The 17,989-nt window shown below is 44.6% G+C and overlaps 1 protein-coding gene across 1 annotated transcript in view; it reads right to left on the reverse strand.

Moving 5' to 3' along the window:
- LOC121283796 (short transient receptor potential channel 6-like) overlaps window positions 1-17,989 on the reverse strand; it is a 230,763-nt gene that overhangs the window by 80,127 nt on the left and 132,647 nt on the right. Inside the window, exon 7 of the mRNA XM_041198521.1 lies at window positions 938-1,202. Coding sequence (XP_041054455.1) covers window positions 938-1,202 — 265 coding nt within the window. The remainder of the gene's footprint in view (window positions 1-937; window positions 1,203-17,989) is intronic.

The following is a 17,989-nucleotide window of genomic DNA, read 5'->3' on the forward strand; positions in this document are numbered from 1 at the left end:
GCTGATCCTGACAATTGATCCTGTTGTGTGATTGTTCTGGATGAGTTGGGAAGTTAGGAAAGCAGTAAGGTTGTGCTTTCAAGGGCAGATTTATTTTTGGTAGGAAAGCTTAAGTTATGATTACACAACACTTAAAAATGCAGCAAAACAGCAATTTCTGGCCTTAAAAGCCATCATGAGCACAGCTCCCTTCAAATCTAACCTTGTGTAGCCATCTTAGATCAGTGGTGCATATCAGTGGTACACAACTTGACACAAAATGAGTAAATTTAAAATATTTACATAGACAATACTAGAGGATTGTGCTGTTCAATGTAGCAGAACAATATGAAATATTCATGTATCCATGACAAATGGACTCAATTTTCTTGTAACATTCTTCCCAGCTCACTTAAAGGCACTAACTCTTGGCCATGCGGTATTTCTACAGATGTAGGCAACCCTCTGTACTTCACTGAAATGGCGATCATTTCTGTGTGAGTCTAGCGAGTATGTGTCTCCAGCCTACTGAACCACAAAAACAAATCACATGATTCCTTTTAACTGTTTTCACAAACTATCATAGCAATATGGCCCAGAGTTTTAAGAAAAATGGTTAAATAGGAAGGCTATCTTAAAGTTTAATGCCTCAATAGGCAACATCAGTCATTTTTACAACCCGCTCTGGAGAAAAATTGTGTGGTTTTCTTTGGGCTCTGAATAGTACAGGTCATTCTTTTTATCAATTTGATCTCAACTTGCTGTAAAAAAAATAATTAAATATACACAGCATGTATACAAATACTAATCCACATCATGAGATTAGAGTTCTAAGTGGCCACATTTTTAATAATAGACTTAGAGATTACATGATAATCTTACTCTTTATCTAAAAGATTTACAAATATCAAGAGGCAAACTATTCATTAAAAACAATTAAACCTGTGCCAGTACTTACGTTGTAAATGCATTGTTTTGCTTTGCTCCAAGGTAGTGTGAATAAAGATTAAACATTCCAATCATGAAGGCTACAAAAACCATGATGAATATGACCATGAATTTGAATATGTCTTTCACAGTTCTTCCTAGAGATATTTGTAAAGGCCCAAAGCTTTCATTAGCTGGAAGAATGTATGCAATTCTAGAGAAGCTCAGCACAACTGCTATTGCATAAAGGCCTTCTGATATAAGTTGGGGATCAGATGGAAACCATTTACTTCGAGCTGGAAGAAATATTTAAAATACAGAACGTTAATTCTGTTATATGTCACTTTGATAAAAAAGCAGATTCAAATACGTCCTAGAATCCCCCTTTTGTCATTGTTTCTTATAAATTCAAGTCAACACCTGCATTTAATTCAAGTTTTTGATTTTTGGTGAGTTTGCAAATCTATTTCATTTTTCAAACAGAAGCTTGACACACATTATATCTGAATTATATTTGAACCTTGGTCACACTGAAACAATAAATCCTTCCACCATAGCTGCCTGATGCATATTCAGTTATTAGCAATGGCCACATGTTTGATGCTCTTGGGTAAGTTGTGGAAAGTTGTGTCCAAGAAGAGCGTGGGTAGAAGTAAGGCTACAACACTAAGACTCGATTCATAAAATTGCTCTCCTTTGAGCACAGCTCCCATTAGAAGCACAAAATCAATGAGCTTACTGAATATGTGTTCCTTAAATTTGTAGCTGAAGACTACTTCTCTGTTTTTATAATAAGGTGGATCATAAGAAAAGAGAAAATTTCCTATTTGGATGACAGTCTAGAAATGACAAGCTATCGGCTATCTTTGAGGAAACCACTCTAGATGTTCTTGGCTAGGAAAGTATTTTGAGACAAAAACAAAAATTTCTGGAAAAACTCAACAGGTCTGACAGCATCTGTGGAGGGAAAGACAGAGTTAATGTTTCGAGTCAGTCATATGGACTCGAAACGTTAACTCTGTCTTCCTCTCCACAGATGCTCCCAGACCTGCTGAGTTTTTCCAGCTATTTTGTTTTTGTTTCAGATTTTCAGCATCCGCAGTATTTTGTTTTTATAAAGTATTTTGAGAGTTGGGGATGAAACTGGAAGCCTTGTCCAAGCTCATAGAATTGTACAGCAGTGTATTTAGCCCATTGTGTCTGTGCCAGCTGTTGGAAAAGCTGCACTTAGTCCCACTCCCCTGCTCTACGTCCAAATCCTTCTAAATTTTACCTCTCAAATATTCATCTCATTTCACTTTGATTCAATACTTCACATGACTCTTCACTAAAAATGGTTTTCAACAAACAATTACAATTCTAACAAACTGGAGGGGAAATGGAATTTTCACTTCTCCCAACTGTGGGGAGTTGAACGTAAAAGGCAAGACCCAAAAGAAGACGTGGGCAAATTTAGTCTCTGAAGCAGCAGTATTTTTGGGTGATACAAGACCTCTAAAACTACCAAATTTATGTTCATCACATGCACGCACACCTCCAATAGGAAGTGTGATGAACGCTACATTTGTAAAGGGGATTGCGCGTTTGCCTTTAATGGCCAGCAGCAACATGTACAGCAGGTAGATCATGATATCTATCAGATGCAATTCTTAACCTATGTCAGCACGGCCATTTTGGAGCTCCATGCTCCAGCCTACACTCTCCCCTTACTTCGTACAGCTGAATATGCATTACCCACTATGAAGGAGCCCACCACCAGCACTTTTAAAAGGAATTATCAATTTTTGCTGGTACAATGCTGGATTATTTCTTCTATCTGTTGCTGCAATTCTGCACGTTTTTTGTGCTTTTCCATGATTGCTTAATGTTTCAATAGTTTATAGGGAGTTTGTTTAGTGACTTAAAGGTTTGTGAACAAACCAGTTGCTTCCAGACATAGACTTCCTGGTAGGACTTCCATTTGGCATTGAGCATGAGTGGGAGAAAGGCAGAGGCTGCACATACCAGGACAAGCTCCTAGGAGAGGGAGGAGGAGAAAGGGTCTCAACAATGCCACTTCCCAGCAAGGACCATCACCGTGTCCTCTATGCAGGGGCTTCTCTCCTTCTGGTTAATTTCTGCTGATTGTTGTTTAGCACCACCTTCTCCTGCAAGAGAAAGGGAGGTGTGTCAGTGATTGTCTTGCATTATCGTTGAGTGATGTGGCAGTCATGGTTGAATAATTGCATCCTCTGAGATGTGGGTTTGAAGCTTGTAGCAGTGTTCGGTGTGAGAGTGAGGTGAAACATATGAATGTCAGGTATGAGCCCTGATTGGTAGAAATCGTTGGTAGGTGAGTGATGGGGGTGTGGTGATTTGAGCACCGGATGAGGTTAGCAGTGAAGCTGGTGAGATATGACAATTGAAGAGACAGTCATTGACCTTGGTAACTTGTGTGAGAATGTAAATTTCTTCCTGCACCAGGTCTTTAGGGCTAAATTCCTGGCATTGACCTTCTCCGCCATCATTTGCCATTGCTTTCTGACCATGTGTCTGGAGGCCTCTTGGCTCCCTATGGATATTAGATCTCTCTCCTAGCTTCCATCTCCTCCATTAAGGCCTCTAGTTCAGCATCTGAAAACCTTAGAATCTGCTCTCTCCCATGTTGTGCCATTCCTCAAGGTTTCCCAAGTCAGACTCACTTCCTGCATGACTGCTAGCACCTGCTTGAGTCACAATTTACTTTCATCTTATAAAGTTCAGGCTAACTTTAACTGGTGCTAACTGCGCACGATATTGGTCCTCTGCTCAGGTGTCCAGTCAATCAACAGCACAGTTAGCACTAGCTGATGCTGAAAAATATCAAGCAACACAAAGTTGGCATGCTGCCTGTATTGTAGCAAACAGGAACGGGCTAATCATGCATCGCAATCCCAATATCTGTTTTCAAGAGATATTGAGTGTAGCCCCCAAAATGTCTCCCTTTTTCCAGATCTCTTTCAACAAGACTTCTAGTATATTTTCAGAAAACCTGGCAGAACACTCACATGTTCAGACATCTTTCAATCTTTACAGCACAGATTCAGTCTGAAACAACTTGCACCATTTGTTGCAGCCACAATGCACCTCCCCTTTAAGAGGTGCAGGCCACCTTTAGGTAGCGCTACCCACCAGCGATATTGGGCCCCCTGCTGAAACATGCAACCAATGGACAGAACAGAAAGCACTGGCTGCACACAGTAAACATGTAAAAGAGCAGACAGCACCAATTTAACCTGCTGCTTGCAATGCAATGAAACGGTGAAGGTGAATTGCATGTTAGGATCCCCATGCCTGTTCTCAGGGGATATCCAATTTAACCCCAGCATATCAATGTGTAAACTGAAACCATACAAACCTGCAATAATGCCAAAATTCAATACAATCTATGTTTACCAAGGCGTAAAATGCTGGAAATACTCAGCAGGTTATGGTAGCACCTGCGTAGAGAAACAGAGTTAATGGCTGGAATGTTCTGGCCCCAATGGCGTCGGGCATCATGGCGGATGGAGGGAGGGACACAAGATGGCGAGGAGGCTAAAAATCAATTTTACACCATCATGAAACCAGTTTGCGATCGTCTGCTCCACCCGTCAATAGCAGGCTGCGTTTCCCACCATTGCACGTTGGGAACCTAACTTCAATACTTTAGCATCTTATTATAAGTCTTGCTCGTTGGAATCATCCCCCCACACTGCGCACGTTGGTGTGATTGCACGTTGAAGTGTTTCACAATTGTACATAAGTGCCATGCACCCAGCGAGCTGCACTTTGCTTGGGACTTGGAGGTTTGTTTGCCTACCTTGCTTCGGGCGGCACTTGTGGTCATCAGCGCCAGGCTTTGCAGGCAGCACCACATCATTTTTAGGGGGGCTCATAGGCAGGTCTCTACCTACCAGACCGGCTGTAAGGTGGGGATTGCTTTTCAATGGCTGCAGGGCTAGGGGAAGGGGGAGAAATGGCATCAGGCAAGGGAAGAGGCTGCAGGGTGAGGGCTGGACTGAGGAATAGGGGGGCTGCACTCTTCTTGGCTTTTGGAACCATGGAAAGAATTTTCTGGTTGGCAGGCAGGGGTGGGGCCCGCTCACCAACAAGGAAAATGGTGCGCAGTGACATCGCGCGTGCATCCCAATGTCACCGTGCGTCATCTAAATTTTCAGTTCAGTGGGCTCATAGCCAACTCGGCTGCGCACCCGCTGAACTGTCAAAGGCCTATTAAAAACTAATTAAATGAGCTGCCTGTCCAACCTTAAGGTTGGCGGGCAGGAAAAGAGCCTAGACGGCCTTCGCATTTTTCATGAAACCTCATCCACGGAGAGAATGAGGTTTCATGAAGTGTTTAAAAATTCAATAAAAATTATTTTAAAACTTCATTGACGTGTCCCAGCTCATGTGACACTGCCATATGAGGGGGCATTTTTAAAAAGTTTTTTTTCCCTTTATTTAAATTTTAAAACCATAAACTGATCTCCTTGAGGCACCTCTGTGTCTCAGGGAGAATTCTGCTCTCTTTTGCGCGAATGCTGGGGGGGCCTTAATTGGTCCGCCCACATAAAATGGCGGCGCAGACACAATTGGGGGCGCCGATTGAGTTCACGCTCGCTCCCGCCTGCCGCCACACATGGCCCCCCCCCCACAACGGGGGGGGAAAATTCAGTCCTTTGTCTTCACCAGAGCAATCCTGGGCTGCAAGCATTGAGAAGTGTGCGTGCGGTTGCAGTTTAAATATAGTATCCTGTGTGAGGAAGCAGCGAAGTAACGGTGTGGCGGCCACCCACCAGTGAGACGGCATGTTTCCTGTGGCTGCATGAGTAATAAGATAGGAATGGGGCGATAGGGTGCAAAAACCTGCCACTGAAGTCGGCGGGTAAAACGACTTTTTTCCTGCCTGCTACCGCACTTTTGCAAACCTGGGATGATTCCGCCCAACTTATCAGGCCTGTGACCTTTTATCAAAACTGGGAAAAGTTAAAAATGTAATAGGTTTTGAACAAGGGATGGGTGAACAAGGTCAGAAGGAAAGTCTGTGATAGATTGAAAGACAGGGGAGATTGAATGACAGAAGGGTTAATCTTCCAGGGCCAGAGAGAATGGTGACGGGGCAAGAAAAGAAACAGAGAAACAGAAATGTGCCTAGAGCAGGTGTCCAATCTCTCTCCATCTCCATCCGTCACCAAGATGGTCTGAGGGCTCTTTGCATCTTTCTTGAACAGAGGTTCAACTAGTTTCCATCGACCACTACCCTCCTCTGCTGAATGAACCTGTTCTCTCATTTGACAATTTCTCCTTTAACTCATCTCACTTCCTCCAAATGAAAGATGTTTTTATGAGTACATGCATGGGCCCTATCAATGCCTGCCTTTTTGTAGGGTGTGTCGAACATTTCTTGTGGGGGCCTACTCAGGCCCCCTCCCTCAACTCTTTTTCCTGTATGTTGATCACTTGTATCAGTGTCGTGTTCTGTTCTCACCCTGAATTGGAAAACTGCATTAACTTTGCTTCCAATTTCCACCCTTCTCTCCATTTCACATAGTCCATCTCCGAATCTTCCCTTTCCTTCCTTGGCTTCTCTATGTCCATTTCTGGTGATAGACTATCAACTAATACTCTTTATAAACCCTTACTCATAGCTACCTGAACTACACATTCTCATACCCGACACCCTGTAAGGATTCCATTCCAATCTCCCGGTGTGTCTGTGCCTGTCTCATCTGTTCTAATGATGCAGCTTTCCACAATAGCAGTTCTGAGGTGTCCTCTTTTATCCCTTAACTGAGGATTTCCCCCACTGCAGTTGACAAGGCCCTCGACCATGTTCGCCACATTTCCGGCACTTCTACTCTCACCCCTTCACCACCCTCCAGTAACCATGATGGGATTCCTCTTGTCTTCACCCGACACCCCTCTAGCCTCTGTACTCAATGGATCGTTTTCTGCCATTTCTGCCACCTCCAGCATGAAGCTACCACCAAACACACCTTCCTCTCCCTTTCACTTTCAGCATTCTGAAATGAGTGCTCTCTCTATGATACCCTGGTCCTTTCCTCAGTCATCCCCAACAACTTGTCACCTTCCCATTGCACCCTTCCATGTAAACACAGGAGGTGTAACAGTTGCCTTTTTACCTCCTCTCTCCTCACTGTCCAAGGCCCCTAATGCTCCTTCTAGGTGAAGCAGCAATTTATATGTATTCCTTTCAATCTAGCCTAGTGTATTCGCCGCTCACATTGTGGTTTCCTCTGCATTGGGGAGACCAAACGTAGGTTGGGTGACCGCTTTGTGGAGCACCTCTGCTGTGTCCACATGCATGAGCCCGAGCCTCTTTAGCCTGTCATTTTAATTCTTCACCTTGCTCTCACGCTGACATTTCTGTCCTCGGCCTGCTGTAATGTTGTGGTCAAGCTTAAGCTCAAGGAACAGCGCCCCATCTTTTGATCAGGCACTTTACAGCCATCAGGACTCAACATTGAGTTCAACAATTTCAGAACATAACCTCGGTGCCTATTTTGTTTCCTTTGCACGTTTTGGTTTTTCTCTTATTTTTGTTTATAGTATGCAGCACACCTGTTCAGGCACATCTTTTATTTCTTTGTTTCTTTTCTTGCTCCATCACCATTCTCTCTGGCTCCGGTAATACAATTCTTCTGTCATTCAATCCCTCTTGGCTTCAATCCTATCACAAACCTTCCTTCTGTCCTTGTCACACCCACTTCTTGTTCAAAACCTACGACATTTCTAACTTTTCCCAGTTCTGATGAAAGGTCACAGAAGCTGCCATAACCTGTTGAGTGTCTCCAGCAATTTTTGTTTTTATTTCAGATTTCCTGCATCTGCAATGTTCTGCTTTTCAGAAAATAAATAATGGGCAGGATTTCCCGATCGGCGAGCAGGGGGCGGGGTTCAGGGTGGAACTCCCGACATCACCCCACCCCATTTCAATTTTCAGGTCAGCAGAGACTCAGCTGAATCAGCTGTGCACCCACCGACCTGTCAATGGCCTATTGAGGCCATTGACTGAGTAATTGAGCTAGTTAAAGGGCCTGCCCATCCAACCTTAAGGTTGGTGGGCAGGCCGGGAGCCCTGGCGAGCTTCAGAGAAAGCATGAACTCTCATCTATGGGCAGGATGAGGTTTCATGTAGGTTTTTCAAAATTTAATGAAAGTTCAAGTAAAAGTAATGGACATGTTTCAACTCATGTGACAGTGTCATGGACGTCATGCTGGGCAGGCCTTATTTGGCCCGCCCACGTAAAATGGCGGCATGCCCCCAATCGGCGGCACCAATCGGAGGCACGCCTCCATGCGCCCACTCTTGAACATGCCCTCCAACGGGGAGAAAATTCTGCCCAATCTGTCTTTCACCTTTGTTCAAGTCCCGATATCAAGGCACGCCAGAGACAGGTAGGAGATTATCTGAAATTAGGTAATATTGATTTAACTATTTTAAACAAACATCATTTATTTTTAGTACAGAGGTAAGACTGAGTTAATATCCAAAGGTTGGTACACTGTGCAGATAACCAAAAGCTCATTTGGCTAAAAATCCGATAAGACGCATTTGTGGGCATGGCGATCGCAGTGCAAGATTACCAGTGCTCAGTTGAGGTAACACAGGCAGCACACAAACTTCATGATGCCTGTTCATCACCACGATTGTGGCATGCTGCTCAGCAGGAAACTTGCTGCTAACTGGCTGCACACTTAGGATGTGGTCCACCTGCGTATGGGGCTGACATGACTCACAGCTCACCAGTATTTCTTAAGGGCAGTGGTTACCTCTTAAAAGGAGGGGGCTTTCAGGCTGCAGCAGCTGGTGGAAGTGTTTGTGAAAGTCTTTAAGGGAAGGAAGAAGACTACAAACGGAGCAATAGGCTTGAGAAAGGACTCCCAGATTCTTTGATGCGGTGCTAGAGAGCTTAGTCCAGAAGGTTGCTGTGAAAAGAATGGAAGGAGGTGGCCAGGGGGGCAGATTCCAGGACTCAAGCCCTGAGGGCCTGGCTGCAGTGCTGCATAAATTTCAATGACCTCACATGCATGGTCAAGGTCAGCGAATATATCTTCAAAGAGCATCTCCTACCCACTGCAACACTAATCTCATACACTGCTCAGTGCATCACAACTCCATCACTCGTCCATCAGCAATGTCAAGCAATCAGGACTCATGCCAGGATTCGGATGCATTGCCTCGCTTCCACACACTTAACAATGTTGCAAGGGTCAGACCCACGGCTCACAGCTTCCACATAATTCCAGATATTCAGCTGTGGCAGGGGCATCACCCAATCACAGTACAACACATTCACTCACGATTTTCCCTCTCTCTTGAAGGACAAGGTGGCACTTAACAGGAGTGAGCAACAGACAACCAGCAGGGAAGGGCACCCATGCATCTCCTGAGTCCCCAGGAGGAGATGGTGCTGCGAATTAATGATGTCACAGTGAGGAGACCATTGCATTTAACGTCACTGAGAACTGAAGATGACAGTATATGCCTGGTTTATGTACCTTCTAAAATCCTACTTCACCCTCATCCTGCTATCCGGCATGAAGGGCAAGCTGGCAATGATGTGACCATGGACTTCTTGCTTTCCACAAAAGCCCCAATTCCGTCACTTCGAACCTCCCTTTCTGCAATTTTTCTTTCAGTTACCCAAGAATAGCCATCTGGCCAGCTGCCTCAAGCCGAATGGCCCAACTCAGAGCAGGCATCTGAGGAAGAAGCTCTGTCACTTACTCTGACACACTCAAGCAGCAGTTCAACTATAGAATTGTGACTGTGCAGACTTCAGAGGGTAGTATAGGGGAGGCATCTTTACACGCTGAATCACTAGGCATGAGACGGCTGCTGCAAGGCATCAGGGACAGGCACTTATACACATGGGCTGCAGCGGCTCAAGAAGGCAGGTCACCACTATCTTCTCAAGGGTAATTAGGGATGGGCAATAAATACAGGCCTAGCCAGCGATGTCCACATCCCATGAATGAATAAAAAAGGAGGACAGCATGTGTAGCTCTACTACAGAGGATTCCACATTTTGGTTGCAGATTCCATTTGAAACAATAAAGACTAACACAGGCTTGTCCAACCTTTTTTTGTGGGGTGCCACATTTCAAGATTTTTCTCTCATGGACTGATGAGCAAATTTCAGAAAGATAAGGTTTAGCACAATATTAAGCCAGAATTTCAAAAAAAAATACCTGAGATATGAAAAGAAACAATTTGCTGAGTAAAAAAAATGTCATAGCAATAAATTGAGAATTTTAAAAATATGAGTAATAAATAAAGATGAGCATTAGAGGGTGAGCGTGTGTGCGTGTGTCCAGCTCACTCCCAGTCTCAGGTTGCTCACTCACTCACCACTGTCCACTGCGTATTGGTTTGTGTGAGGAGGTGGGTGCTGAGGGTGAATGAGAACCCTATTGTAACCAAACAAAAATTGATCAACAGCTTAAAAAAAAATTGCCACAAAATCTCACATTTAAATCAGTTGTGAATATAGACACATGGGGAAAAATTGTCCCCCCTCTGCGGGGGGGGGGGGGGGGTGGTGGTTGGGGGGAAGGGGCGTGCTGCCATTTTACATGGGCGGGCAATTAAGGCCCGTCCAGTGTGATGTCCGCCTGGAAGCGCTATGCGCTCCCTGTTCAGGGAGGGGCTGGATTCTCTCAGCCGGGAGTGCAATCTTTCGCACACGCTAAGTACTGCCTCAGGGAGATCGGCTCAGATTTAAAACTTTAAATAAAGAGGTTTAAAAATTTCCCTGCCATGTCCCCTCATGTGACACTGTCACATGAGTTGGGACATGTCCATAACTTTTATTGAAAGGTGTGATAAAAATTTAAAGACCCTAGTGAAACCTCATCCTGCCCGTGGATGAGGTTTCATGCTTTTTCCAAATATCCTGCCAGGGATCCCAGCCTGCCTGCCAACCTTAAGGCTGGATGGGCAGGTCCATTAATGACCTTACTTACTTTTTCAATGGCCTCAATTGGCCGTTGACAGGTTCCCGCTCACCAACTGGAATATCCTGCCCATGAGGGTTAGCAGTTAGACTGAAGCTGCAGTTGGACTTGATTGGAAAGCAAAAAGACACAAAGATAAGTTTGCACTGACGGGAGGGGTAAAGCAAGAGGTGCATGTTTACACCATCTACGGCCAGCAAATCAGAAGAGAGAGTGGGATGTCAGGGAAGTGGGATGTGAGAAGGAGGATTAGATATGAGGTACTATCATGTTTAATATTCCAGTGCTGCTCCTGACCATAGCACCAAAAATAGGCATTCTAATAACGGCCAATACTATTGTCTCTATGGGGCTTGGATATGTAGGCAGGCCTATTTCCTCCAGTTAACTCCTGCTGTCTCTTTGTGCATCATCTTGTCCTGTAAAGAGAGGGAAGTGTGTCAGTGAGTGTTGTGCAATGTTTGGCTGATGTGGCTGTCATGGTTGAATAGTTCTCAATTTGCGTAACCTTTGGCATACGGGTGTGAAGTTTGCAGCAGTGTTAAGTGTGTGAGGTTGAGGTGAAGCATATGAATATTAAGCATGAGTCTTAACAGATAGGGACCTTAACAGATAACACCTTATCTAGCTGTGCATAAATCCCTGAAGACAGCAGCACAGGTAGATAAGGTGGTTAAGAAGGCATACAGGATACTTGCCTTTATTAGCCGAGGCATAGAATATAAGAGCAGGAAGGTTATGGAGGAGCTGTATAAAACGCTAGTTAGGCCACAGCTGGAATATTGTGTGCAGTTCTGGTTGCCACAATATAGGAAGGATGTGATTTCACTGGAGAGGGTGCAGAAGAGATTCACCAGGATGTTGCCTGGGTTGGAGTGTTTCAGCTATGAAGAGAAACTGAATAGGCTAGGGTTGTTTTCCTTAGAGCAGAGAAGGCTGAATGGGGACCTGACTGAGGTGTACAAAATTATCAGGGGCACAGATAGGGTAGATAGGAAGAAACTTTTCCCCTTAGTGGAGGTGTCAATAACCAGGGGTACAGATTTAAGGTAAGGGGCAGGAGGTTTAGGGGGGATTTGAGGAAAGTTTTTTTCACCCACAGGGTGGTTGGAATCTGGAACATACTGCCTGAGGGGTTGTTGAGACAGGAACCCTCACAACATTTACGAAGTATTTAGATGAGCAATTGAAATGCCATAGCGTACAGGGCTATGGGCCAAGTGCTGGAAAATGGGATTAGAATTGATAGGTACTCGATTGCGGGCATGGACATGATGGGCTGAAGGGCCTGTTTCTGTGCTGTATAATTCTTAATCTATGGGCAGGATTTTCCCCTGTCAGGGGTGAAGTTGAAGTGCGGGCGCACGGAGGCGGGCATCCAATCGGCATCCCCAATCGGGGGCATGCCGCCATTTTATGTGGGCGGGCCAATTAAGAGGCCCACCCAGCGTGACGTCCGCACGGAAGCGCTATATGCTCTCTGTGCGGGCTGGGGCGGGGGGGGGGATTCCCTGAGCCGAGTGAGCATTCTTTCGCACACGGGCATGAAAGAGCGCACTCAACTCCCTGAGGCTAAGTGCTGCCTCAGGGAGATCGGCTCTACAGTAAAAAATATTAAAAATTGAGAAAAAAAAATTCCCTGACATGTCCCCTCATGTGACACTGTCATGAGTTAGGACGTGTCCATAACTTTTTAAAAAACTTTAATTAAATTTTTAAAAACCTACATGAAAGTTCATCCCACTCGTGGATGGGGTTTCATGCTTTTTCTAATACCCACCAGGGCTCCCGGCCTGCTTGCCAACCTTAAGGTTGGATGGGCAGATCCATTAATTAGTTTAATTACTCTGTTAAAGGCTTCAATTGGACATTGACAGGTCGACAGGTGCACAGCTGCTTTTGCTGCGTCCCTGCCTACCTGAAAATTTAAATGGGGTGCGGTGACGTCGGGAGTTCCGCCCGATGTCATCGTGTGTCATTTTACATATCGGCGAGCAGGCCCTACCCCCCCGATTGCCGACGGGAAAATCCTGCCCAATGAGATTGTTGGTAGGTGAGTGGTGGGGTGTGGAGAATTAAGCAGTGGCTGAGGCTAGTGGTGCAGTTGGTAGGATAGGGCACTTGAAGATGCACTGACCTTGACCACTTGTGTGAGGCCATTGAATTTCACATGGGACTGCATTCAGGGGTTTGCCATCTGGCATTGACCTCCAAAGATATCTGCTTCCATTGTATGTCTGAAGGGTCTTGTGGTCCTGTGCTCCTCTGAGGATAAAGGACATCTCTTCTTCAGCATACTCTTGTGCCAAGACCTCCAGTGCAATGTCTGAAAACATTGGCACATACTCTCTTCTGTGGTCAGCCATTGTTGAATCTTTCACAATACAATGTTCAAAATTGTTGCAATATGCCTTTAAGTGATATCAGCATGACATCACTAGAAGGGAAATATGTCATGTGATCCAATCTTAGTTTCACTTTTAATTTGAGGAGAGCACTTATACACAGCTCTGATGTTTTCAAGCTTTATGCCTATTGTGATGGAACAGAATCTAACACTGCACAATTTTATAAAAATATATCCTCATGGCTACATCTTAATTTTATACTGGGCCTTTTGGCTGAACAAAGACCATTAAGATGGTCTCATCTGTCTGTGAGTTATTGCTTGTGAGTCCCCAGGACGAAAAAAGCCGCTTCTCAGTTTCAGAAATGTCACACCTCGTTATTTCTGAGGAGCTACTAACAGACCACTTGCGGACTACACGGCCCAACTTCAACATACGAAGGCCATTTGGATTTGATGAATCAGGCCTGCCAGATGAGTCAGAGATTCCACGGAGACAATGACTTCCCAAACACTAGGCCCTCAACAAATAGCACTTCTTTCAACTCATAATGGCTGAGACAATATCAGCCTGGAACACAAGTCAATTTCCAAACACTGGATAAACATCCTTATGTTGAAGATCTTGTGGAGAGTTATGGTCACATGACCTAAGACTCTGTCTTGTTGAACAAGTTAGTATTACCTTCTTGGGTTGCAAGCCCAGTCTACTTATTTAACAATTAACTAGCAGGCCACACAAAAGGAGTTCTAGCCAGGCTGGACAACTGGCCCCATCTCCCCTGCTTCTGCTAAAAGTTCTGTACCATCGCCTACAAACTGATTCATCTTTGCGTGGCTATTTCATCCTGTAAAGTCAACATCACAGGAAAAGCGAATCTTACACCATCATTCTTCAGCCTGCCAACCTCCATGGAGGACTTACTCATTGGACTTTGATTCTGGACTCTGAATCACATGTGAACCACTATTTTCTCTGTGGTTTCTGTACTGTAAAATCTTATTTTCTCTATCCCTTTCTTTACTGTATGTGTGTGGACTCACTTTTACACGGTTTTTGAATGTGTGAATAAACTAACCTTTTGAATTCATCCTACCTTGAGTTTGCTGTGGATTTATTAATAGGCATTGGATCAAAAACCGAGGGGTTGGGAAATATGCCACCATTTATTAAAAAGGAAACAAATTAAACACCTTTCTGTTTACGGGCAAGTGGTGAGGGGAAAAATTAGTGCTAATTGAACACAGCCCCCCTCCTGTCCATAACATTATGTATAACTGTTCCCATGTGCCTAGTCTTAATAACTGAGCCCACAACATGTTTACTCAATACCTTATGAGAGATTGGTGCCTTGAGTCTTGTACAGTAAATAAGCTCGAGATATTATATCATTATAACAACATGACAAGAACAATTTCAACTTTATCAGCAGCCATAGTGCACCTCCCTATTTAAGATGTATAGGCCGCTTTAAGTAATGTCAGCCACTCATGACATTGGGCCTCCTGATAATTCTTGCAGCCAAAGAACAGTGTGAGGAATCAGTGTGGCTGGAAATGGGTGGGTAACACTAAATTGGCTTCCTGCATGCAGTGAAATCAACAGGCATGGATTTATTCTCGAGTCCAGTTGGGTTATCCAATTGAACCCTCAGAGAGTTTGTGTTTGAAAGTTGTCTGGAAGTTGAAGCCTGTGCTATCAAATGCTTACATTGGTGTCCAAACTGCAGCCTGTGCCTCTCCACTGCCTTAGGGACAGGCTGGGAGGATTTACCCCACTTAGGGACAGGCTGGGAGGCAGGGGTTGGGGGAGTGGTGTGGGGGACGGCTTGTAAAATGATGAGGGAAGGTGGGGGTGGAGTGCGTTTGTTTTCCCACTACCATTGCATTTTACCAGTGGCAGGGAAGATGGAAAACAGTCTTCCCACCCAGAGGCCAATTGGGTTTCTTCACACTGTTTTTGGCATTTTACCAGCAGCGGGTGTGTCTTCTGCCATGTAGGGAGGCTGCCTGGTGAACCTCAGTGGCCTCCATGCGGGCTCGGGGAGGGGCCCCTCCTATTTGGATCACTGTGGCCCACAGAGCGGCCCTTGGCAGCAATGGTTGTCCCCATGGCAACCCACCTGCCAGCACCCTGCTCCTCTCCAGGGCTTTCCTGACTGGCCCTAGCACTCCAAGCCTCACTTACGTGATTGGGAGTGCTCGGCATCCTCTTCTTCCAGATGCAGTCCCAGCAGTAGCCACTGCTCCCCATGGTACTGCTGAAACTGCTGAACTGCCAGTCCTCCAATTGACTGGCAGCTCCTGGGGGTGGGCAGCCATCCTTTCACTAGTTGCCTGACCCCATATAATGTGGCCAGGGGTCCTGCAAATGGCTGAGGAGGAGTTGTCCCTGGCTTTCTGACCCATTGTCAGGGCTCCTGCCATCATCATCATGTGTGCTCTGCCCACAGGCAGGTCCTTGGCCTTTCCATGCCTCCCTATCCTGTGCCATTCTTTTCATTTGCCAATAACATCCTTTAAATTTCAAGCTATCCAACTTTGATAATCTCTTCCTTCCTCTTCCTCCTTGAAATCCTCCCTCTATAACCTCTCTTACGAGTCTATTTCTTCTTAAGATGTGTCCTACCCAGTTTCTCTGCCTTTCCCTCAATTACGTTCAACAAGCTTCTTTACTCATCCACTCTCCTCAGCATTTCACCATTTGTTACCTTTTCCGTGCAGCTGATCCTTTCCATACCCACATTTCAAAGCTGTTTTAGTGAGTTGATCTCCTTCTTATGCAAGGCCTATTTCTCACATCATACAAAACAACACTCTAGATCAAGTTCTTCACAAGTCACCTCTAGAGCTGTTTATTCAGCTTTCTGGTTAGCAACAGATCCTTCTTACCAAATGTGGCCTTTCCCATTGCTATCCTTGTTCTTATTTCTTTGTTGCATCTTCCAACTGCAGGTATTATGCTTCCTAAATACTTGAATTCTTATATTCGTTTTGGTTCTCTTCCTGATATGAATATGTTAATATATAAAGGATGCCTGCCATCAGAGTAAATTCAGCCCTTTACCTGAACCACTCTCTGCAGGTGGGGTGGGGGGAAACCTGGATGTAAATGCAGCATGCCCGTCAGTGGCTTTTTAACCCAGCCGCTGCATTTACATCTGACTTCCAGGTTTCTTAACAAATTAGGTTGAGTGGGTGTGATGGCAAATCACACGGTGATTTCCACTTCAGCAATGAATGACACATTGGAAAGTAGTGAAAGTTACCTTCAAATCTGGGAAAGTGGCCTCTCAGAGCAGGTACTACAAGCAACAGCCTTTCACATGATTGAGCCAGAAAGCAGTTGGGATGTTTCAGTGCTTATGATAATTTTTGCCCGCCATTTCTTAAACCCCTTTAATTGCCACCTTTTTCTCACCTTGCTTTCACTAGTGAGAAGTTCCAGGGAGCCGGGTGCACTCACAGTTAAATCCCAAAACCCATGTTTATATCGCTCTTAATGAGCTATTGACATATGGAAATTAACAACCCATTTCTCCCAAGGGGATTGAAGTTGCTCACACATGGCCTAACACACTGCAATTAAATGTGGAAGTCAGCGGTTTGCAGCTGATTCCCAATGCACTGTCAGCTTCAACACTTTAAACACCAACCCAGCCATCTGCTCCCAAACCCACTCACTCCTGCAAGTGAAAAATTCCCACGTAATATCTAAAAATTCCAGTTGTTATTTTTCCAATGCACAATTATCATGAAGTGACAGGCATTGCAACTTTCTACAAAAGCAAAATACTGCCGATGCTGTAAATCGGAAATGAAAACAGAAAATGCTGGAAATCCTCAGCAGATCAGGCAACACCTGTGAAGTTAACATTTCAGGTCGATGATCTCCACGGATGCTGCTGTAGCTGCTGAGTATTTTCAGTATTTTCTGCTTAAATGCAACTTTCTAACCGTGCTTGATGCCTTTAAAAGACATATATTTATTTTATATTTTATTCCTTTTTTTTGCATTTTAGATCCTCCGCCTTGTTTACCCAACCCTGACAAGAGAACACATGACAATAAAGATAAGAACTGACGAAGTCATTAGAAAGTTCAGAGGAAGGCAAGGTTATTTAGGTAGGTGTCTTGCAATATGTACCCAGCACCATCTTGGATAACATTTTGTGTGTTATCCAAGAAAGGACTGATAGCAGATGTCCTAGAAGATGCCATAAGTCTGAAGGTAATGCAGTGGATACTGAAGATCCAGCATATGAAGAACAGGATGCAGATGCTGTGAAAACAGCTGCTAGACACCTGAGAGACAGCCTCATCTGGCATATCTTTACAGATAAACAGAACATGGTCTCAGCCCATAAAATATGTGCTTCCCCTCATCAAGCTCACTATGTTCTAAGTGAAATCTTACTTCCTCAAGGCTAACCATCACATCCTTATCTTGAGTCCCAACATCAGCGCATTTCCTATTTTCCATTGGCTTATAAGAGAATTGAAAATCAAGTAGGCCTTACATTAAATATTCCAGCGATTTATTATTACTGTTTCCAAATTGTTTAATTTTATCACCATGCACACCCATTGTGATCATGCTAGCTTCTCTCTGCTCAATTCTGGCATTTTGTTCTATGCGAAACCTGAGGGTGTGCAGTCTAAAATGCAGACAGTTATTACAAGATGTTATAATCCTTTTGGGATGGAGGTTGGCCTTCTCTGAGGGATGCTAACTCCTGGGATGGACATAGGTCA

Source organism: Carcharodon carcharias, chromosome 11 (genome assembly GCF_017639515.1).
Source record: "Carcharodon carcharias isolate sCarCar2 chromosome 11, sCarCar2.pri, whole genome shotgun sequence".
Lineage (NCBI taxonomy): Eukaryota > Metazoa > Chordata > Chondrichthyes > Lamniformes > Lamnidae > Carcharodon > Carcharodon carcharias.